The sequence below is a fragment of the Dreissena polymorpha genome, chromosome 12 (assembly GCF_020536995.1).
Source record: "Dreissena polymorpha isolate Duluth1 chromosome 12, UMN_Dpol_1.0, whole genome shotgun sequence".
Classification (NCBI taxonomy): Eukaryota; Metazoa; Mollusca; class Bivalvia; order Myida; family Dreissenidae; genus Dreissena; species Dreissena polymorpha.
In genome coordinates, this window is record NC_068366.1 from 61512162 (window position 1) to 61536767 (window position 24606).

The 24606-nt window shown below is 36.2% G+C and overlaps 1 protein-coding gene across 2 annotated transcripts in view; it reads right to left on the reverse strand.

Moving 5' to 3' along the window:
- Window positions 1-3057: 3057 nt before the first annotated feature.
- Window positions 3058-24606, reverse strand: part of LOC127853411 (intraflagellar transport protein 88 homolog) — a 50689-nt gene continuing 29140 nt past the window's right edge. For both annotated transcript variants that reach the window (XM_052387939.1, XM_052387938.1), the window contains exons 9-23: window positions 23429-23543; window positions 21820-22051; window positions 16857-16927; window positions 16138-16224; window positions 15651-15750; window positions 13529-13615; window positions 12408-12477; window positions 12008-12124; window positions 11033-11141; window positions 10239-10277; window positions 9274-9385; window positions 7945-8060; window positions 6123-6241; window positions 4894-5061; window positions 3058-3967 (exon numbers count right to left, since the gene is read on the reverse strand). In XM_052387939.1, coding sequence (XP_052243899.1) covers window positions 3879-3967; window positions 4894-5061; window positions 6123-6241; window positions 7945-8060; window positions 9274-9385; window positions 10239-10277; window positions 11033-11141; window positions 12008-12124; window positions 12408-12477; window positions 13529-13615; window positions 15651-15750; window positions 16138-16224; window positions 16857-16927; window positions 21820-22051; window positions 23429-23543 — 1631 coding nt within the window. In that variant the 3' untranslated portion in view covers window positions 3058-3878. The remainder of the gene's footprint in view (window positions 3968-4893; window positions 5062-6122; window positions 6242-7944; window positions 8061-9273; window positions 9386-10238; window positions 10278-11032; window positions 11142-12007; window positions 12125-12407; window positions 12478-13528; window positions 13616-15650; window positions 15751-16137; window positions 16225-16856; window positions 16928-21819; window positions 22052-23428; window positions 23544-24606) is intronic.

Below are 24606 nucleotides of genomic sequence, written 5' to 3' on the forward strand. Positions count from 1 at the left end.
ACTGAGTTATTAACGGGGCTAGGAAGGGTTATGCTAGGGGCAGGTGGGCAATAGAAGGCATACTGGCCAGTGTTGTCCTAAGATATGACTGATTGTTAATATTGTCTAAAGATTACTTATGTTTAAATTACCTTATCATTTATGTAAATTCATAAAAGTAATTCTCTTGTTAGAATGAACAAGTCAATTTTCAATATAATTTTTTGATGATTTAAACTTATTCCAAAAATATACTTAGTATGCAATTAGTTGTATCTAACAATCTAACGCAGACTTATGAAAATTCCATAAAAAGCTGTGAGTGATGTCCCTGATTAACCTGTTTGGACTGCACAAGCTTATCTCGAACAATACTTTAGGAACATGCATTAAGCCAAGTTTTACCAGAGACTGGCACACTCAGTTTGTTATTCAACATCTTTCAAGCTGTAAAGATGGTCGACATTCGAAGCTTTATATTAAGCACATTATTAAATGCACAATATTATGCCTTATTCATTTCATAAGAACATCTTCAAAAACATGAACATTGTAGAAAGAAAATATTCTTTAATTTCATGTTATTTTACTAAAATGTGTTAAATTAAACCATTTTTATTAGGCTAGTGATCTAATACATCTAAATTTCAAATTTTGTCTATCATTTCAATTACTTTGTGGATTGAAATGCTAAACCCAGCAACTCTTGTATTATTCTGAAAAAAATTAATTTATTAATATGATTTTCTTCAATTATACTCAAGTCTGTCTTTCTTGTATGTTAAAAAACGAAATTATGTCTGTGCCTTATGGAAGCTTTGCATGGTTTAATTTGTATACCAAAAGTTCTCTTGTACCTGATTATTGTACTGTTTTAACTGAATCAGTTATCAAGCTCTGATAATCTAAGTGAAACATATCATGATATTTTTAATCGAAGTTTGATTCACTGACTGAGCAGATCACATAGATTGCTAGTTGGGGGTTGTACATGGGTTATGACATTTTGTTCTTGAAGCCAGATAACATTAAAATTATATATCAAACATACACTTGTGTTTACTTGTTCATTGTCAAAACCCTGTTTTACCCAGAAATCTACCAGTTTTCCTTAATTGGATATACACAAAATTACTGGGTTTGCTAATACATGTCGTCTAACAGCTTATGCATTTAACATCATATTGCTTGAAAAATGAGCAGGCAAACAAATGAATCCCATTTTACGGAGACTCGATTCTATGATCTTGGTGCTTAAAAAGTTTTCTCTGCACATTTATCATCATAAGTTAAATAAATTATACAGTATAATTATTATGTATGTAAATTTTTGTCTACTACATATTTCTGTAGTGATACGTTTACAATGCAACTGTGAAATGTGTACCTTCTGAATTTATTCCAAGAGAGCGTTGTAGTAAATTTTTTATTACAAGTCGAATTGAAGAACAAACAAAAGGGCCATGATGGCATTGAAGCTCTCCCGAGTTAAGAGGTAAACCAATTGTCAAAACTTGCCCCGATGACCCAGTTTTTGTACATTCTTTTGCTAAGGTATTGTCAAAATATCTGACCAAGCTTAATCAAGATTGAATCATAAATATTACTAACAAGGTTCTTAAAAGATTTAATCTGAAAACCAAGTTGTGGACACGTGACCTTGATAGGAACTTGGTCTAGATATTGAAAAGATAACATTCTGATAAAATGTTGTCAAAATTGGAGTAATAAAGAAGGCGTCTTGAATGGTAATATTAATATACCCGCCATAGTCGGAGGGATATTGTTTTGGCGTTTTCCGGCATGCCGGCACTTTTGTGTCCGGAGCCATATCTTGGAAGTGCTTTGGCGGATTTCATTGAAACTTGGTATGAGTATATATGGATAAGAGGATGATGCAAGCCAAATGACATTGTACACCATCGAATAATAACAGAGTTATGGCCTTATGTATTTTGAAAAAAAGCTTTTTTTTTGTGTGTCCGGAGCCATATCTTGGAAGTGCTTTGACAGATTTCATTGAAACTTGGTATGAGTATATATATGGATAAGAAGATGATGCACATTGGGGTTGTCCATCAGTCCAGAAAACTTTTGTGTCCAGAAGTATTATGGCGGGGGATATCAATTCAACGAATTTGCTCGTTTATTTTTAGATTTGACAAGTGACCTAGTTTTTTGGATGAATGTGACTAATTGAAGTTCAGTGTTTTTATTGTCAAGATAAACATTATGAACAAGTTTAATCAAGATTGCATCATATATGTGGCCTCTGCAATTATAACATGTTTTATCTAAGATTTGACCTTGTTACCTAGTAGTTTTAAGACCCACATGGCCTGGATTCAAACTCTTCCTTAATTCTGCAAGTTCCATCCAATTGAGCATAAATGAGGCTGGTCATGGCAACAAGTTTGTTTTTTTTAAAGATTTTACCAGGTGACCAAGTATATGGAAACATGTTGCCCCAGATTCAATCTCGGGCCTAGATATTGTCAAGATTAACATTCTGAGTTTCATCAAGACTGAGTCATACATGCAGTCACTAGAACGATTGCATGGTTTTTATAAGATTTGATTTGGTGACCAAGTTTTTGGACAAACATGACCCAGACTCGATCTTGGCCTTTACATTGTCAAGATTTGCATTCTTGTCAAGCATCATCAAAATTGGGTCATTAATGTAGACTGGAAAGTTTTAATTAGTGTTTTACAAGTTTTGACATGTTAAACTTCTGAGCAAGTTTCATCAAGATTGGATGTTTACATTTATTGACCAATCGCATTTTGTTATTTTGGCTGAAATGATGTTGCAACGTCAATTGACGTCACTTTATGTAAAAAACATTGGGATTTATTATTATGTTTGCGTAAATATTTATTTAATTTGCTCATTTAAAAGCATGTGACAAAAAAGGTATGATACTCGTTGTCATGTCATACCATATTTAGTAAACTCGTCCAGGAAATTCGTTAGTAAGCTCGCTTACTAACAAAATTCCTGAACTCGTTTAATAAAATATGGTATGATATGACAACTCGTGCCAGATCCTATATATTAACAACAACAAATAAAGATCTACATCACAATTTATTTGTATGCTTATTTCTTATATTTAAAACATTTGCAATATGAAAACTGAAACACACAAATATTCAATCAAAAAGAAATGTCAAATAGTGAATGTCAATAAAAATGAATACTGAATGTTTATCTATGATGTAATCTTGAAGCAGAATTTGCAGATACTAAGCAAGCAAAATATTTCATTACAAGTATCAGATTAATCACAGAATAAGGACGGAATGTCAATAAATAACAGTATATCACAATAAATATCAATAAAACACTTCAGCAACCGACAGAGGGAGAAATTTGATAAAAATAGCATATGCTCTGTGGGACAATAAATATGTACTTCCTACTACATGTACTTTCATGATTTAATAATACATTGTTTTTAGTATTAGCAATTTTTTGTATAGTTTTATAAACAATATAATGAAATTTCTTTGTATAATTTTATTTGTTTTTAATTCTTGCATTCTGGAAATGCTCAAACTTTAATTTGCCTAAAATAACCTTATTGTATATTTTATAGCAAACAACTTCCATAGAGAGTAACAGTTCCAGAGATGTCAAATATTTCTCTAATGATGATCCCACTGAGTCCCATTCCATCTCTTCCAATCTGTCCCTCTCGACCTATCTGTCCCGTATCATCCTGTCAAGTCTATTCTGGCAACAAATCCTCGCCCAACTCCTCATCAGCAAAGTCGTCATCAAGGTCGCGTCGTTTGCCGCAGTTTTGGGTCGCTCCATCTGGGGCCCGAGGGGGTCTGAGTACGAGGGATCCACTTCCTGTTTGCGAGGCCTGTACACATCCTCGTCTGCCTCATCAAGGTTTGGTCTGCGGCGCTGCCCAGGAGCACCTGCTGCACCCCCCTCGCTTGCCCGCGGGTCGCATACCAGCACTGCCCTCACGGTCTGAAGGAATGAGAATATGGTCATGTCTTTTATATGGTATGGGCTTTGAGAAAACAGGGCTTAATGCATGTGCGTAAAGTATTGTCCTAGATTAGTCAGTCTGTGCAGTCAGCATAGGCAAATCAGGGACCAAACTTTCAAAATTTCATGTTTAAAGGAAATAAATCCAGTGTCGTCTCTGATTAGCCTGTGTGGACTGCACAGTTTTATCTGGGACAACACTTTATGAAATTGCTTTAAAGCCTTGAAGCTTCATATAATTAAAGGATATTCACATATTTTATTAACCAATTTAACTATTAAAACAGTCTGTTAATTGTCCTACTGCTGGATAACATACCAAAACGAATCTGACATTAAATACTTCATGCAGTTCCTCAACAAAATGTATCATTTAAACATGAAGTAAGCAAACATTAAAATTATATATTTTTTTTTAATGTTTAAATCATTTATAGTGTACCTAAAGGGAATAAATTGAAGAAAAAAAATGAAATTTTCAAATAGTATCCCAACTGATTACAAGTATGACTGAAGAAACCAGACATGTCTCTGACACAGATGCCGCTTGACAGATATTAAGACACAGACAGTTGTATCATGCCCTATGTGATCTTGACCTTTTAACGAAGTATACAGGTGACACCTCTGAAGCACCATTTCCATAAAGTGACAAATTGTGGCAAGTTATTAAACAACTGCCTGAAAGGTCACTGTAGCGTAGTGGATATGTTTGTCTGCCTGGTGACTTGGAGGTCATGTGTCCAATCCCACTGTGGGAGTGTGTTTTTAGATTTTCCCAAAAGACACCAAGTACTGGTTCTACTGAGGAAACAGACTCAAGAGCGTTTCAATGAGCCTTAGGCCTTCAATGAAAGCGAGCTAAAATAAATAGGTTTAAACTAAACCTGTATACACGTTCTCACCTCCCTCTGCACTCCCCTCCCTGCGCCGTCCCGAGCCCCTCCGTGAGGCGCTGTTAGTGCGCTGGTCCTTCAGCTCCTTGGCTTTCTCAGCCTTCTTCAGCTTCGTGGCGTACTCCTGGGCCTCCTTCAGTCCCAGGTCAGAGCAGATACGTACCAGGAACTTCAGGCCTGAACAGTGGAAAAAGGGGCGAGATTTGAAACACATTGGAAAAAGGGGTGAGATTTGAAGCACAGTGGGCAATGGGATGAGATTTTGTAAATGACTCTTAAGTATATATTGGATGTGTTATACATTTAAGAGTATTTGTGGGTGGGAAATATAGAGAAAACTATGTTAGTGTCTTTGTGTACTTTACTTTATCCAACAAATTGAAGAAAGGTTTGCGCTGCAAGGCTTGCAGATCCTTTTAAGCCTTTTAAAGACAAGCTGGATTAATGCAAGTGCACAAAGACACGAACATATGATTTTATTTATCCTATGATATAAATAAAAAAATCTTTGGCGACAAATGACAAATGTTTGTATTTAATTGTAGCAAATTATAGTCTATGTAAAAAGACTAAATTTAACTGAATCTAATTTGTGATCCTTCCTGGTTATGCAAAGCCAAAAAGTCCTCAACATATCCATGCAAAAGCAGAGTAGTGTAACAAAATATCGCTATTTGCATGATTCAAATTTAATCAGGATTCCAAATGTTACACACACACAAAGAAAATAGAAGGTTTGCTTAAAACATAAATTTCTTGTTTAACCAAAGCAAAAGACCAAAAAGAAGATTGCTGCCAATGTACATGTAGTAGCAGTGTAAAGGCTGGTACGTATGTAAAGCACAAGTTTACATGATAACTATACTTTTTTACAGCAAAATCATTTAGCTGTAAGATAAAGATTTATTGGTTGTGTTGTAAGATGTATTTGAATGAAGTTGTGTGCACCCAATGGAACTGACAAGCCTTTATATGAAAATTTTTAACTAGAAATTGAACAACACACTTTATTTCAAAGAAAAGTAATATGTTAAGAAAGCACCAATTCCTTTTTGAAATATTGGCCATCGAAGAAACAAAACAAGCCATGGAAGAGACAAGGTCCCCCTGCATTTAATGTTGTCAAAGAATCTCATGTGAATGTACTCAAAGCAAAATAAAAATCACATCTTTGAAAACAGCACCTATTGCTATGCACTTTTTCAATAATAGCTAACAAAGAGACAAAGTCCACGTACATTCGACGTTGTCTGGGAACCTCCTGTGTATGTACTTGTAAGTCTCGAGGGCCTGGTTGTAGTTGCCACTGCGTCTGTGACAGCTGGCGATCATCAGGTGCCATTTCACCTCCTGGGGTCTGAGAATATACAACATCATTATGTAAGCTTTGTTCTGGGAAAATGGGGCTTAATGCATGTGAGTAAAAAATCCTCCCAGATAAGCACAGGATAATCAGGGAAATTCTCCATTTGTATGGAATTTTTCGTTAAAAGGATGCCTTTTCTAACAGTGTAGGCAGAAATTGTCGTCCCTGATTAGCCCGAGTGCACTGCACAGGCTAATCTGTGACAAACGTTACGCACATGCATTAAGTCAAGTTTTCTCAGAATGCGGATTTTATTGTTGATCTAGAATACTGTCATCTTATTTCAATTTATAGGTAATTCATTAATATTTTTTTCAAGAATCAGGAAACTGGATTTTTCATTTGTGAAATAAAAAAATTTGGCCAAATATTCTTTTGATACTTTTATAGTGAAATATTTTTTATAAGATAGACATTCATTAGTTTAAACCTATTTATTTTAGCTCGATTGCATCAAAAGCCCTAGGCTTATATAAACGCTCTCGAGTCCGTTTCCTGGGCCTAGAACCAGTACTTGGTGTCTTTGGTGGAGATCTAAAGAACGCTCCCACAGTGGAGATCGAACCCGTGACCTCCCGATCGCTAGGCCGACACCAGATCCATTACACTACTACGACCTAATTATAGTCATCATTACAGTTCAATCTGACTTAGCAGCCACCTGAGAATAACATTCGCCTGTCTATAACGGCCACCTGTCTATAATGGCCAACGGCCAGTATATTTCACTCCAAAAGCCATGTTTCACCTGTGTATAGCAGTCATGAGTCAATCATTTTGAGGTTTGAAAATAAAGCACTAAAATTAATCTGCATTGTTCCTTATCACTTAGGCAGCTGCAATCATAACACCATAGCATGTGCGCGTGAAAAAAATCATTATTGTGGCAAAAAAAAGACATAAAATTGCAAATTTTGTAACAAACTTTCGGTATTTATGAAAGTGGATATTTTTTTAATGCAAAACCCTTGCTCAATTTCCGTGTGAGAATTTTACACCACATGTTATGGGAAAGTCCCAAAACCCAGAATGTCTTTGCTTGGTTGTTTGAATAAAAATGCTGATTGTGTGATGTTTGCATATAAATAATTTCGTGTAAGCTTTTAATGTTTGTTTCTTTGAATGAAGACAATACTTTAATGTGGTACATTCAGTTTATAACAGCCATGTGCTATTAACACTTTTTAGGACGTGACCTCAATGACACGAGACAACCGTTAATTAAAAATAAATTCCAGTTAATGTAATACCAACTGCTAATTTACTGAATTAACTAGGTGCATGAGAAAACAACAATATTATCGCTGACAAATGCATACATTTAATAATAGGTATGAATTTAAATCAAACTCAAGTTGTATTATTCAATAGAAATCACTTGTGTTATTACTTTTCTTATCTGCAATAAGCATTCATTTACATTAAACTTTGTACAATCCACTGGGTGGGGTAACGACCTAGCAATAATACCAACTGACCAACCATCTAAAGTATTCACCTGAGAACAATAATATCCTGTGTACAATGGTCACTTTGGCCATTTCCCTTGACTGACCGCTGTTCTCAGGTTGGACAGTATATCAAATACCATATTGTGCTTGAAATGTTTCAATCAACAATTCAAGTTCAAATAAAGATATTGAAGTAAGTATATAAGCATTAATACACATTTATGAACACTTAGTCATACTCACTGTACAATACTAGCCCTTTCAAAGTAGTGTATGGCCTTTTCGCAGAATTTTGAGTCGATATAGTACGCCCCAAGCCACTCTATCACAGGTATATGTGACGGGAAGTAACGGTACGACTGAAAACAACACAAAACAAGGTGAGTAAATTTGTCAAATTACTAATGTAATGCAGTCCACGCAGACTCATCAGTAAAAAACACTTCGGCTTTTATTGTATTTTATTCTTTTTTATAATTTTTGTCTCTTCTTAGCAAAAATCCAGTTAAGTCGGAGATTGTCGTCCCTGATTTGCCTGTGCAGATTGCACAGGCTATGCTGGGATGACACTTTACACACATGCATTTACTTAGCAAAACTCCAATCATGTAAATAATAAAAATACATGTACATGTATATTACTTTATGCAAGTGCCAATAGTTCACGAAACATTGTTTATCATAATAAAGTACTGTTCTACTGTTATTTTTATCAAATTAATTATTTTCGTTTGTTATTCATACACCAAGATAGTTTGTGATCTTAAATAGTGATTTACGCTACAATTCATATTCACTTCAACAGTATGCTATTTATTGTTATAACTGAATGCTATCATGAAAACTTAACATCATTATCAGTAAATATTGAAGCTAGTTTGGTTGATTAAAACCTCATCAAATGCCAGAAACTTAGATATAGTATTTGTGTACTCTGATGAAACAAATTTTACTGCATTATCAGAACAGGTTTTGAGGACTTCTTATCATCATACATGGTAAGGTAATCAATTTCATGCATAAATATGTATACAAAGAAATAGTAGTATGGTACTTTACGTTTGAATCAGCTAGTTTTACAAATAATAACCCCCCCTTTATTCCACAAACATCATTGTGAGTGTTAACAATTATGCAAACTCTAATATCTCATGTCTGTTAATGTTAAGAAAAAAGTGATACATCATCCCAATCAACAGTCCGACAGTGAAAGTCACTTAGTATAAAGAGCATCAAAAAATATTATAGCTTTATATTTTGTTCATCCATGAAAAACAAATCATTAAAAAGTATATTTATTTACTATCTCGTCAATTATCAATCAAGTCTTGATTACATGTACAAAGTATTTATCATTGAATGAATAAAACATTATCTACCCGTTAACAAGTTAAGAAAACAGTCTACAGTTTGAAACTGATCCTGCGAAGTAAAGAAATACATGTATATTATATGTGTGGGAAAATGGAGCTAAATGCATGTGCGCAAAGTGTTGCCCCAGTTTAGCCTGTGCAGTCAGCACATGCTTATAAGGGACGACACTTCTGCTTCAATGCTGACATTTTCACTTACATCATAGTAGTACTGGAAGGCCTGTGACTTGTCGCCATCATTGTCGTATATCTCGCCCATACGAGACAGGACAGAGCAGTCTGTGGGTACCACACCTATCAGCTGCATGAACCTGCCAAACCAGACATGGGCACACATTTACCACTCAGATACGCACTTTTGTATTGTTTGTATTCCCTAAGAAAATAATACTAAATTAAAGACCTTTATTAATAGAGTCTTAAAAGCTTCATGTCCAACATTAAGATATTGATGAGCTGCAAACAGCATGAAACCTGAACAGACTGCGAGTTTACTCCCAGGTTGGTCTGGTATTATGCTGTTTGCATATAGCTTTTTCTACAATGCCTCTGAGTCAAAGAGGGTTAAACTGCAGCTTGTCACAGTTCTGACAGATAAAACCCTGATTCCACTCATGAGTCATGTCATGAAAAATGGGTTTTGTGCTATTCTGCCAGCATAGCTCCAGACCAGCGTAGGCTAACCGCTATAAAGTCATGCAAGGTAAAATGGACTCATTAGCTAACAAGGTAGCTCCTTAATAGACTGCACAGAGGGGCTGGTTGATCTGGAGCTACGCTGGCTGCACAGAGGGGCTGGTTGGTCTGCAGCTACACTGGCTGCATATGGCATAAGACACATTTTCGCATGATGCAGCACATAATTTAACCCAATTGCGAAACATTTACAATATGCGTCGTATAGAAAAAAATGGCATGAAAATTGTAGGATTTACGGCTTGAAAAACAGTTTTAAAATGATATCCTCTGTGAAAAAAGAGTTATGTCTAAAATTACAGTTTTAAAATGATATCCTCTGTGAAAAAAGAGTTATGTCTAAAATTAAAGTATTTGATTCAATTAATATAATCCAACAACCCTTAACAACCCTATCAAGCATATCAACTATTAAAATCACCAATTAAATGACAATGTGTAGGTAAACAATGTGAGAAGACTACCTACCATTCTGTGGCCTGAGCCGAATCCTCCAGCTGGTCATGTCTGAACATGGCATTAAGGAACATGACCATAAAAAGGTTATATGAACCTTGCTCTGGGAAAACAGGGCTTAATGCATGTGGGTAATGTTTGCCTAGATAAGCCTGTGTAGTCTGGACAAGCTAATCTGGGATAGCACTTTCAGCTTTAAGGGATTTTTTTTTATAAAAGGAGTTGATTTCTACACGAAAATCCAGTCTAGGCAGAAAGAGTCTTCGCTGATTAGCCTGTGTGGACTGCACAGGCTAATCTGAGACGACACTTAACACACATGCATGAGGCCAAGTTTTCCCAGAGTGCAGCTCATATGACTGGAGAAAATGTTTGAAAAGCTAGTTCAATAATGGTCAATTCACTCCGGCTATATGTGTCTGAGAGGGGCAAGGAAACTTATAGTCAACAATATGGGGAATGAAACAAGCTACCCGGTAGTTGAGATAGAACTGGCAGAAATCTGTCTGACCTATTCTTACATCTGTTTCTTATATATGTTGTTGATATTCATTTATGTATATATTGTTATTTTGAATTTCAGTCACTAATTTAGAGAAAAAAATATAATGTTTTGAAAACACACCTTCATCAAATCAAGTCAGAAGGAATAAATCATGTTTCTCTGTCAATTTTCTTTATCCAGCACATACAAAACATTTGCAAATTATTAAGAGCAGTTTTAATATGATAGAAAAACTTCTCTTTTTTTTAAAGATGAATTATAATGCGTTTTTTTTCCAGACATAGACTTTCAGAAAGGATACATGTCAGCTATCTGGAATATGACTTGTGGAGAATTCCTCAGTATAGCATGTAGCTTGTAGAATGCATCGAGTGCGTCTTCTAAACGACCTATCCGCTTGTTGGTTAAACCTGGAAACAAATAGAAAAGATGAGGTGATTAAAGGACAGCAAAAGCAAAATCAAATACAGAAACAATGATGGGTAGTCATCTGCCCAGCATGGAAACTTTAAGAAAAGTTTGAATCTCTCATAGCAAAAATAATCATAACAGTCAGGAAGTTACAACAAAAACAAAATGTCTGACAAATTTTTTATATTATTAAATAAAATGTTTGTTCTGTTTGTGAAAATTGCAATGCCAAAGTAGCTTTGCACATAACTACAACAGTTACTAATCCTTAATTAAGTTTTAAAGTTCAATACTGATCCATTATATTGTGTGTTACAATTGCAATCTTTGACATATTCTCAAAGTACAACATTGATCAATGACACTGTGTGTAACAATTGCATGAGATGACCATTTTTAACAAACAAAATAGCACATTTAAGATAAAGCTAGGGACAGTTGGTACACTTGAAGCGTGAACTCTCAACATATGAGTACATAATGTTATACAGAGCCTCAACACATTTTCACTAAGAAGAGACTTCTTTTAACCCTTTGCATGCTGGGAAATTTGTCGTCTGCTAAAATGTCGTCTGCACAATTTCTAAAATTAGCATTTTCTTCGATTTTTTTTCAAAGAATACTATCAGAATAGCAAACAGTTTGGATCCTGATAAGACGCCACGTTCTGTTTCTGTTTCTGTTTCACGTTGTCCAAACTGTTTGCAAAGGCCTTCAAAATTTGGTTCCCGCACTGAAAGGGTTAAACAAACAAAATCCTAAAACCTGGTAAGTGTCGTCACTGATTAGCCTGCGCGGACTACAAATTCTAATCTGGGATGACACTTTATGTACATACATTAAGCCCCATTTTCCCAGGTTTTACCAAGGTTATATAGAGCCTCGACACAAGATGAGTCATTCTGCAGGGCCTCTCTGTAGAACTCTCTCGCCTTCTCAAAGTCTCCCTTCGTGAACAGCACATTGCCCTTGTTCACCAGCGCTGAATAAAGCAATACCGTTAAACATCACCATTTATATCATTATGATTTTCAGCATGGGATTATAAGATATATTTTGCAGGATCAATATAATTTGATTTGCTTATCTACAAAGTGCTTCATTAAAATAATTCAGATATTGAAAACAGTTAAGAAAGTCACATTTCCTAATTTAAAATAAAAATTCCAAGAATTCTTATAATATACAATTGTTATGTTATTGTCATTAGCAGCAATTGTTTTAATCTGTCAATCACCATATGGGTTATGTTACAACAAGTATACCATAAGGGTTGTATCTGTCAGCAGTCATTGCCACCTCTGCATACTTGTCTGCCTGAGCCATGTCGTTCTCCTGAGATACACACAGACACACACAATGTAAGTGTGAACCTTGCTCTAGGAAAACAAGGCTTAATGCATTTGTGTCAAGTGTTGTTCCACATAAGCCTTTGCAGTCGCTAATCTGCACAGGTTGATTTGAGCTGACACTAAACACACATGCATAAAGCCTCGTTTTCCCACAGCAAAGCTCATATATATAAAAAGAGCAAGATAAAATAAATTTATATATATTAGTATCTGATGTTAGCTTTTTAAGTTACAAGGCTACTTAGTCACAAAAGTTGAAAAGAAAACAGCCCCACCAACATGGGGGTGGTATAAAAAATATTCATTATTATGATGGACTTTAATGAACTAATACAATTAAAAAATAAGATATTAAAGGCCTGTACATTTAACATGGTATTTGTGTTAACACCTTATTTTAGAACAGTCATTTCCATTAAAGTAGAAGATTAAAATATGCAAAGAGAACAATAAAACATGACAAACATAAATTTCATTCTAAAGTGAAGCAAAAATGCACAAATTAACCTGAACAAGAACTGAGAAAGACATGCATGGCTATACCTCATAATTGCGCTTAAAAGTGAAAAATGTATTATAGCAACAACTAATTTTGAAAGCGGATAAATAAATGGTAATGATTCTTAATATAATGTCAGTTAAAACAAAACTTAGGGTTGTATGGTCATGATAAAAAAGTATGGCAAATTATTAAAAAGTATAATAATAATATTTATGTTTTAATTTGATTTCACAGAAAATGACAACAAATATTTTAAAGCACATTTGGGTAATAAATAAGTTAAAACTGCCATGATTTATTTTGACATACATAAACCACTGTATTTGTTGTCGTTTTTTAAATACAAAACTCAAAATTCAACAATCTGATATAACTGAGAGCTCTGTGAACACTGGGCTTAATGCATCTGCATTAGTGATGTCCCTGATAAGCCTGTGCGGACTGCACAGACAAATCTGGGACGACAATTAATGCACATGCATTAAGCCCTGTTTTCCCAGAATATGGCTCATACTGTCAAGTGCAAACATACCAGGAAATAGAGGAAGCTCAGGTTGGTAGCCGCGGTGCACGCCACCTTGGAATCCTTCTTCTCAAATGACTTCAAAGTCTCAATAGCCTGAAAATGGCACAGAAAAGTCTCAATAGCCTGAAAATGGCACAAAAATGTTTCAATAGCCTGAAAATGGCACAGAAAAATCTCAATAGCCTAAAAATGGCACAGAAAAGTCTCAAAAGCCTGAGCATGGCACAGAAAAATCTCAATAGCCTAAAATGGCACAGAAAAGTCTCAAAAGCCTGAATATGGCACAGAAAAGTCTAAATAGCCAGAAAATGGCACTGAAACGTCTCAATAGCCTGAAAATGGCACAGAAAAGTCTCAATAGCCTGAAAACCTCACAGAAAAGTCTTTATAGCCTAAAAATGGCACAGAAAACTATCCATAGCCTCAAAATGACACAGAAAAGTCTCAATAGCCTTAATATGATACAGAAAGGTCTAAAAAGCCTAAAAATGGCACAGAAACGTTTCAATAGACTAAATATGGCACAGAAAAGTCTCAATAGCCTGAATATGGCACAAAAAGTCTCAATAGGCTGAAAATGGCACAGAAAAGTCTCAATAGCCTGAATATGGCAAAAAAAGACTCAATAGTCCCAGTCTGCTCAGGTTTTATGCAGTTTGCTGCTCATCAGTATCTTAGGATCAGAAATGAAGCCTTTACATCTTGAATCTAATAAGAAAGGTATTTAATTAGTTTGATTTTCAACTGTACTACAAACAACTCAGGGCTTAACACTAACTTTTTTTTCATCTAGCCCATTCGGGCTAGTAAATGCAGAACCTACTAGCCCTGACCAATCTTTCATGTGCCCTGACCCAAGTATTATCAAAACCTTTATATTTATCATTCAACTTGTATTTTCTTGTGCATGGAGATGCGCAATTATAATTCAATCATTCTTATTAGCTTGCATTACTAATGCTAATGAATTCAATATTCATCTACTTAAGACATCTATTTGTAATCTTCACGCCATTTCGGGAGAAATTTCCTTATTGTTTTTTTCCTCATACTTTCTCTTACTTTCCTCCTTCCCTTTTCTTTTCTTATCCGAGGAACCCCCATCCCCACCCGTACAGTCAAACTTAAACGACATGAAACGTTAAAACATTTTTTACATAGATTGCCGCGATTGCCGTCTAACAACAAATGGTAAGTGAATCTTAGGTGTCGCAAAATAACGTGTTACGGTAGTAACAATTGTACAGGGTTAACTCTCTACTATAAGCCGGGATTGACCATTAATATTTGTTTTGCTAATTGAATTGCGTACCAAAGATTGTCAAAACACTTCAAATCGATCAAACAAATTAAAACTAATAATTTTATAGTACCTTTGTATTAATGTCGAGTTTTATACCTTCATCGATCCTGGACGATCCTGGGCGATCCCGGCTTTTAGTTTAAAACGTATTTTCATCGAGAAAACATGTCACTTCGAGGAAACCAATCAAAAAACGTATCTAGCGGAATTCCGTTTAAAAATAGGTACCGACGTGTTTTACCAGGAAAACCGCCGGGGATTTTCTGAATTGTCGGCCTCTTTTTTATTGCAATCAGCGGGTTTCAAATCTATTTCGAGTTACTATCCGTTTGTTGTCTCCGACTTCACTCTGGGATTTAATTGTCATCTGATCATAGTGTATTAAGATTTTTGCATCTTTGAAAAGCTTATTTAAAACGCAGTTTATTGATATAGAACACATAATCCTGCCCAAAATACACACGACCGGTCAGGCATGTTCCTGGGACATTGGCTAGCCCGGACCTAGGTACAGGCAGTGAATGTCGTTCGGACGTGCCTTAGTGTTAAGCCCTGCAACTTAAAGTGCGTGTCTGAGTGGTAAAGGGTTAAACAAACACAGGAGTTCCATACCCCTTTCCCAGTTACCTGGTTAACACTTTCTGCGTTTATGAAATTTTTTATTTAAAGATATTTTCTTCTAAACAATAATCCAGTACAGACCGAAAGTGATGTCACTGATTAGCCTGTGCAGACTGCACAGGCTAATCTGGGACAACATTTTATGCACATGCATGTAAGCAAGTTTTAGGAGATACATGTGTTGCAAGCCAGTGTCCCAGTTACCTGGTTGAAGTCTTTCTGTTTCAGGAACATGATGGCCTTGTCAATCTCAAGGTCGTGGGCCAGGTCAATGTACTGGGAGTTCTTCACCTGCTCTACACACCTGAACAAAAAATAGGAACAGGAGCTGCACTCTGGGAAAATGGGGCTTAATGCATGTGTGAAAAGTGTTGTTCCATATTAGCCTGTGCAGTTGACACAGGCTAAACAAGGTCAACAGTTCCTGCTTTAAAATGGAATTTTTAGTTTAAAGGAAGTCTCTTTTAAAAAAATCCAGCCTAGGCAGAAAGCCTGCGCTCACTGTACAGGCTAATCTGGGATGACACTTGCCGCTTTTATGGACTTTATCAAACATGTATAAAGCTTTGTTTACTCAGAGCAAGGCTCATTTGATTATAGATATGAAAATATGCAAATTTATTCTCCAATTTAAATTATGCAATTAGAAATGTGAAATAACTGAAGTCCTGTCCTCAGAGAGGTACTATACCAGTCATATCCTGTGTCAAAGCTTGGTTCAATGGCAGGCGAGATGATCTTGGCTGCAGTCTTGATACAATTCTCAGCCTCGTACTTCCTGTAACAAACATACAGAGATTATGAGGTTAGTGTTGCATATATACATGTTTACGTAGCTAATATCAAAATATTAGGAATATCTATATTTTTGTCACAATTTTTTAAATTATACTTAGTGTCTGAAAACTTGTGAGAAATTAATTCAATACTTTGAATATGAAAAAACATTCACTAAGTCAGTGACACTGATTTTTTTCCGTTTCAGTTTGCCTGTTTATTCTCATGATCAAACAAATTCCCTCCATTTTGAAAAAAACAAGCAAATTAGTTGAATTGATATTCCCCGAAAATGATGAATTTTATGACAGACAGATGGACTGACAGACAACGCCAATTCTATATACCATTATAGGGAAACAAATCGGGTAAGCATTTAACATGATCACAAATTATATGTGGTATGGTAAATTTTGGTAAACAAAGAAAGAAAACAACAACTGCAGGGTCTTCAAATCAAGAAATGTGACTTACAGAAGGCTAAATACTTTCCCATCACCAAATCATCTATAAATTTATATACAAATGTACATGTATAACCAAAATAAGTCTATAAGGACTGCTAAAAATGGTAAGGACTGTTTATTTTAAGATTGCGTGACATATAAGGAGCGGCCACCAGTGTAACCTCACCTTTCCCTCTCTATCTGCCTGAGGGAGTCATTTTTAATCATCTCCAGGACCAGATTGTACTGCTTGTCCTCCTGCAACAGCCAACATAACACCAATAACATACATCTTGATATATAATTTAAGTCGCTTCATGCAAAAAAGGGGTCTAATGCCATTTGTGGCCAGGGTAGCTCCAGACTAGCCTGCGCATTGGCGCAGTCTGGTCAGGAGATACCCAGTCTGCTTTTGAGACAATGCAACCTTGCATGTCTTCATAGTTGATAGGATAGCTACCAGACTGCCTAGATGCGCATGCTTTTCTGCAGTTATCCTGGCCCCATATGACATAAGACCCATTTTCACATGATATATATATTATATATATATATATATATATATATATATATATATATATATATATATATAAATATATATATATATATATATATATTCTTATATATTCCAATGAGGACAATCAAACCACTGCATCTGGCAACACTTTTTTTCGCAAAGAACTTTGGAGTTTTCTATTGTAATTTTTGTGCAAAGATAATCTAAACATATTTGACGGAAAAGTGGAGACCATTTTTAGAGACAAGTACTTTATTTGAGGCCCTGTAACTTTGAATTTTTTCTTTTTTTTAAATTCATACCATATGTTTATTTTTTTATAATTTTTAAAAATATTGACAGAATCAAAACAAATCATTGTTTACCATAATACAATAATTATTGCAGTTATATCAGTTCCAATGTATTGTCGAAATACTGAATAACAAGAGGGCCATGATGGCCCTGTATCGCTCCACTGTTTTTTATGCCAAAAAAGCGTGTAATGCGCATGGGTTGAAATGTACTCAGGCATGTTACTTTCTCTTTCCATCCCTCGTCCCACTGGGCGCTTAAAGTTGGAAGGGTGAGCATTTTTATAAATAAATTTGGCCCCAGGGGCATAATATGAACAAACTTGGTAGAGAACTATAAGATGTCACTACATACCAAATTTGGTAGCCCTAGGCCCAATTGTTATGGACAGGAAGATTTTTAAAGTTGCACAAAATAGGCTTTATATAAGCATATGTTCAGTTTTGTGACCCCTGGGGCAGGGTAAAATTTGAGCCCAGGGGAATAATTTGAACAAATTTGGTAGAGGACTATTAGATGTCACTACATACCAAATTTGGTAGCCCTAGGCTCTATAATTATGAACAAGAATTTTTAAAGTTTGCACAAAATAGGCCTTATTTAAGCATATGTTAATTTTTGTGACCCCCGGGACAGGGTCAAATTTGACCCCAGGGGCATAATTTGAAAAAACTTGGTAAAAAACTTTATGATTTTAATACATACCAAATTTGGTAGAAATAGGCCCAATGGTTTTGGACAAGAGATTTTTAAAGTTTGCACAAAATAGGCCCAATATAAGCATAGGTTCATTTTTGTGACCCCTGGGGAACGGTCAAATTTGATCCCAGGGGCTTAGTTTGAAGAAACTTGGTAGAGGACTATTAGATGTCACTACAAACCAAATTTGGTAGCCCTATGCCATACGGTTTTGGACAAGCAGATTTTTTAAAGTTTGCACAAAATAGGCCTTTTTTAAGCGTATGTTCATTTTTGTGATCCCGGGGCAGGGTCAAATTTGACCCCAGGGGCATTATTTGAACAAACTAAGTAGAGAACTATTAGATGTCACTACATACCGAATTTGGTAGCCCTAGGCCCTACGGTTATGGAAAAGCAGATTTTTAAAGACCGCACAAAATAGGCTTTATATAAGCATATGTTCATTTTTGTGACCCGCGGAGCAGGGTCAAATTTGACCCCAGAGGCATAATTTGAACAAATTTGGTAGAGGACTATTAGATGTCACTTCATACCACATTTGGTAGCCCTATGCCATACGGTTATGGACAAGCAGATTTTTAAAGTTTGCACAAGATAGGCCTTATTTAAGTGTATGTTCATTTTTGTGACCCCCGGGGCAGGGTCAAATTTGACCCAGGGGCATAATTTGAACAAACTAAGTAGAGAACTATTAGATGTCACTACATATCGAATTTGGTAGCCCTAGGCCCTACGGTTATGGACAGGAAGATTTTCAAAGTTTGCACAAAATAGGCTTTATATAATAATATGTTCATTTTTGTGACCCCCGGGGCAGGGTCAAATTTGACCCCAGGGACATAATTTGAACAAATTTGTTAGAGGACTATTAGATGTCTCTACATACCCAATTTGGTAGCCCTATGCCATACGGTTATGGACAAGGAAGATTTTTAAAGTTTGCACAAAATAGGCCTTATTTAACATATGTTCATTTTTGTGACCCCTGGGGCAGGGTCAAATTTAACCCAGGGGCATAATTTAAACAAACAAAGAAGAGAACTATTCGATGTCACTACATACCAAATTTGGTAGCCCTAGGCCCTACGGTTATGGACAAGCAGATTTGTAAAGTTTGCACAAAATAGGCTTTATATAAGCATATGTTCATTTTTGTGACCCCAGGGGCAGGGTCAACTTTGACCCCAGGGGCATAATTTGAACAAATTTGTTAGAGGACTATTAGATGTCTCTACATACCAAATTTGGTAGCCCTATGCCATACGGTTATGGACAAGCAGATTTTTAAAGTTTGCACAAAATAGGCCTTATTTAAGCGTATGTTCATTTGCGTGACCCCCGGGGCAGGGTCAAATTTGACCCCAGGGGCATAATTTGAACAATCTAAGTAGAGAACTATTAGATGTCACTACATACCGAATTTGGTAGCCCTAGGCCCTACGGTTATGGACAAGCAGATTTTCAAAGTTTGCACAAAATAGGCCTTATTTAAGCATATGTTCATTTGTGTGACCCCCGGGGCAGGATCAAATTTGACCCCAGGGGCATAATTTGAACAAATTTGGTAGAGGACTATTAGATGTCACTACATACCGAATTTGGTAGCCCTATGCCATACGGTTATGGACAAGCAGATTTTTAAAGTTTGCACAAAATAGGCCTTATTTAAGCGTATGTTCATTTTTGTGACCCGCGGGGCAGGGTCAAATTTGACCCCAGGGGCATAATTTGAACAAATTTGTTAGAGAACTATTAGATGTCACTACATACCAAATTTGGTAGCCCTATGCCATACGGTTATGGACAAGCAGATTTGTAAAGTTTGCACAAAAAAGGCTTTATTTAAGCGTATGTTCATTTTTGTGACCCGCGGGGCAGGGTCAAATTTGACCCCAGGGGCATAATTTGAACAAACTAAGTAGAGAACTATTAGATGTCACTACATACCAAATTTGGTAGCCCTAGGCCCTACGGTTATGGACAAAAGATTTTTAAAGTTCGCACAAAATAGGCTTTATATAAGCATATGTTCATTTGTGTGACCCCCGGGGCAGGGTCAAATTTGACCCCAGGGGCATAATTTGAACAAATTTGGTAGAGGACTCTTAGATGTCTCTACATACCAAATTTTATAGCCCTAGGCCCAATGGTTATGGAGGAGAAATTTTTTGAAAGTTTTCACAAAATAGGCCTTATATTAGCAAATTTTCAATTTTGTGACCCCCGGGGCAGGGTCAAATTTGACCCCAGGGGCATAATTTGAACAAATTTGAAAGAGATTCACCCCAGGAACATTTGTGAGAAGTTTTATCAGAACTGGACTTGTAGTTTAGGAGAAGAAGATGTTTAAAGAAAAAGTTAACGCACGCACGGACTCACGCACGACGGACACAGGACCATGACATAAGCCCAGCTGGCCTCTGGCCAGTGGAGCTAAAAATCACAAATTGAAGTAAGAACAATTCAATTGGATTAAAATAAACATACAATACAACTTGAAAAGCAATTAAATGCAAATTGGAAACGTCTAACATTTTATTTTAAAGTCAGTTACCTTCAGCCAATTCTCTTCCTAGTAAATAGTATAGAACACATAACAAGTCTTATTACATGTAATAAGTTTAAAATATTGTTATTATTAGAACTACCGTACTTGGTATGAAATTCTACACTAATATATTCATTCAACTGTTACACTTGAGGAAATATATTAGAAATCACATTAAACATGCTTTTAAAATACAGACTGTTGCCAAGATGTTAGATTTTACTTACGCAGCTCACACACATGATAAAGAAAAAATATTAATTGTTAAATGAATCCATAAAAGAAAGATGAAAGGTAAATGTGTAAGTACGCTCAGACAGAAACCATATACTGGACGTCATAAAATAAAACATGAATTAGTCAAATTCGTTACAATGTTACAAAAAGCCTAAATAAAATTGTAGACACTTTGGAGTCATATGTTCAGTGTATGAAGAAGCAAGATCGCAATAATATTGATCATACATTGTTTTCAACAATTTAACTGTAAACAAAACAGACAGCAAACAGGTATATACAGAAATATTGCAAACAAAAACATTCATGCAATAAATTAATTTTGATTAGTAAATAATGAGAACAGTACTAATAATCAAGAGAACTATGCAGCTTTCTACATATATGTTCAGGCTACACTTGCTTACCTTGGTATCCTGTAGAAAGAGACAACAAAAAGGTGTACAAGCAAAATTGTATTGACAAAGACTGTGTATGTTGTGCTTAATCTAGGTTGATTTCCGATAGCTAAATACTCAAGGTTACTTTGATATAATTTATTTTATTTAGTTTTCTTCATTTTTAAGTGGAACAAAAACATTTTGACACTATAAATATAAGCCATGCTCTGGGAAAATAAGGCTTAATTCATGTATGTAAGATGTCATTCTAAATTGTCCAGTGAAGTTTGCTCGGGCTTATCAGGGACGTCACTTTCGGCCTTAACTTGATTTAAGTTAAAAAGAGACTTCCTTTAAACAAAAACTTCCATGAAAGCAGAAAGTGTCTGGACGGGCAAATAATGCATTAAGCCCTTGTTTCCCTGAGTGAGGCTCATATTTAACGACTCTCAACCAAACTGAAGACCCTTACCCCATGTGGCAGATACTTGTCCTCGTCCTCTATTTTCAGGTCGACTGTGAGCAGTTTCTGGAAGGCACGCTTCATCTTCTCACGGTCTCCCAGCGCATAGTAGCACAGGATCAGATTGAATCCAGTCTTGAAGGAGGGGGCCTCGGACATGATGTGTTCGAATGACGTGATAGCGTCTGTGTACTGACCCATCTTCACGAACACGATACCAATGTTCTGCATGATTTTTGTTCTAAAAGAGATGGCACAAAAATTCAGCCTCACTGATAACAATGATCAAATATCAACTTACAAACCAGTCTTACTAATTGAGCCTAGTTCTGAAAAAACTGTACTCAATGTCTGGGTGTAAGGTGTCGTCCCAGATTGGCTTGTGCAATCAGTACAGGCTAATGAGGGACAACACTTTCCACTCTTATGGCATTTTTCATTTTAAGGAAGTGTGCTTTTAACAAAAATCCAGTGTAGGTGGAAAATGTTGTCCCTGGTTAGCATGTGAGGACTGCACAGGCTAATCTGGCATGACACTTTACACGCATGCAGTAAGCCTAGTTTTCCCTGAAAAGGCTCAATAAGTAAGACTGGTTTTAAGTTGGTATATGATCCGAGTTATGCCCAAGTTAACCACCAAGTGAGTAGCAACAAAAAGGGTTTAGTACTGAAATATAAATGGTGGATAAGTATAGAATATTGTGTTAATAACCGACAGATTGAAATTCAGATGTGTAGTAAATAATACAGAGCAAAATAGAATAACATAACTTAAAGTGAAACAAAGATACAAGTCTCGCTCTGGGACAACAGGGCTTAATGCATGTGCGCTTTATCGTCCCAGATTAGCCTGTGCAGTCCGCTTTGACCACATATTACTCAAAAACTGGATTTTAGCTAATAAGAAACTTCCTTCAAACGAAAAATACCATTAAAGCAGAAAGTGTCGTTCCTGATTAGCCTGTTCAGACACTTTTTGCACATGCATTAACCCTTTCCCACTAAGAAGCAAAGTAAACATGGCTATGTGCAAACAGCATAAAACCAGAAGAGCCTATGGGTAACTCGCAGTTTGTTCAGGTTTAATGCAGTTTGCTGCTCATCAGTAACTAAGGATTGGAATTGAAGCCTTCAAAACTTGAATTTAGTAAGAAAGGTATTTAATTAAATGTAACTTTCTAAGGGACTACAAATTCTTCAAAAAGCGTATCGAAGTGGAAAATGGTTAAACCTGCTTTCTCTGAGGAAGGCTCATTTTACTCAATTTGTGCCGTGCTCTGTAAAAAGGGGGTTAAATGCATGTGCGTAAAGTCCCGTCCCAATTAAGCATGTGCAGTCCGCACAGGCTAATCAGGGATGACACTTTCCGCTTGTATGGTATTTTTCGTTTATAGAAAGTCTCTTCCTAGGAAAAATCCAGTTTTGGCGGTAAATGTCGTCCCTGATTAGCCCGTGCGGACTGCACAGGCTAATCTGGGACGGCACTTTATGCACATGTATTCAACCCCCTTTTCACACAGCACGGCCCATTTATATTTCTGCTTATGTTCATGAAACTTCAAAAATGCAATGTCACATCTAGCTTTAACATTCTGATATGCCAGTCTACCATTCTAACCTCATTTCTTTATGTGAGTTTGGGACTTGATCCAGGGACATTCGGTACATTTTGATGGCCTTGGGGTAGTTTCTCTGCTTAAAGTAGATGTTTCCCATGTTCACCTTCAAGCGACCTGTAATTAAGAAAGAGGATGCTTATAGTGTTGATAAAGCAGAGGATTAGATGCACCTTCTGTATATCAGCTGCACTCTGGGAGAATGGGGTTCAATCCATGTGCGTAAAGTGCCATTACAAATAAGCCGGTACAGTCTGCACAGGCTAATCAGGGATAACACTTTCCGTGTTTAAGGTATTTTTTGTATAAAGGAAGTCTCTTCTTAACAAAAATCTAGTCAAGAAAGTGGCGTCCCTGATAAGTCTGTGCAAACTGTTCAGGTTAATCTAGGCTGTTTTCACAGAGCAAGGCTCATATATTTTATTTTATTTTTATGCTTGGCACATCATAAGGTCTATATTGTTGCACTAAAATAGGAAATGTTATACCCTTTGATAAGTCATTTCACCCGTATTCAACACTATCCTTCTTTTCTCCATATAATTTGTCTGATAATTGCCTTTGAGCCTAGCTCTGAGAAAACAAGACTATTGATTACTGGCTCCACCATTGTCAGAAATTCCGCCATTCAGTTTGTGTTTTTTTTGTTGCCATAGCAACCAGAATTTTTGAAGTAGGAACAAAATGAAATGACGTGCATAATGCCCATATTGCCATCTATCCATATTTCAAGTTTCATGAAAAAATATTAAGAACTTTTAAAGTTATCGCAGGATCCAGAAAAGTGTGACTGACTGACAGACTGACAGACAGAGCGCAAACCATAAGTCCCCTCCGGTGAAACCGGTAGGGGACAACAAGCAATATATGTCCCCTACCGGCTCCACCATTGGCAGAAATTCCAACATTCAGTTTTTGGTTTTTGTTGTTGCCATAGCAACCAGAATTTTTGAAGTAGGAACAAAATGAAATGACGTGCATAATGTCCATATTGCCATCTATCTATATATCAAGTTTCATGAAAAAATATTAAGAACTTTAAAAGTTATCGCAGGATCCAGAAAAGTGTGACTGACTGACAGATTGACAGACAGACAGACAGAGCGCAAACCATAAGTCCCCTCCAGTGAAACCGGTAGAGGACAATAAGGTTTACTGCATGTGCAAAACATGTCGTCCC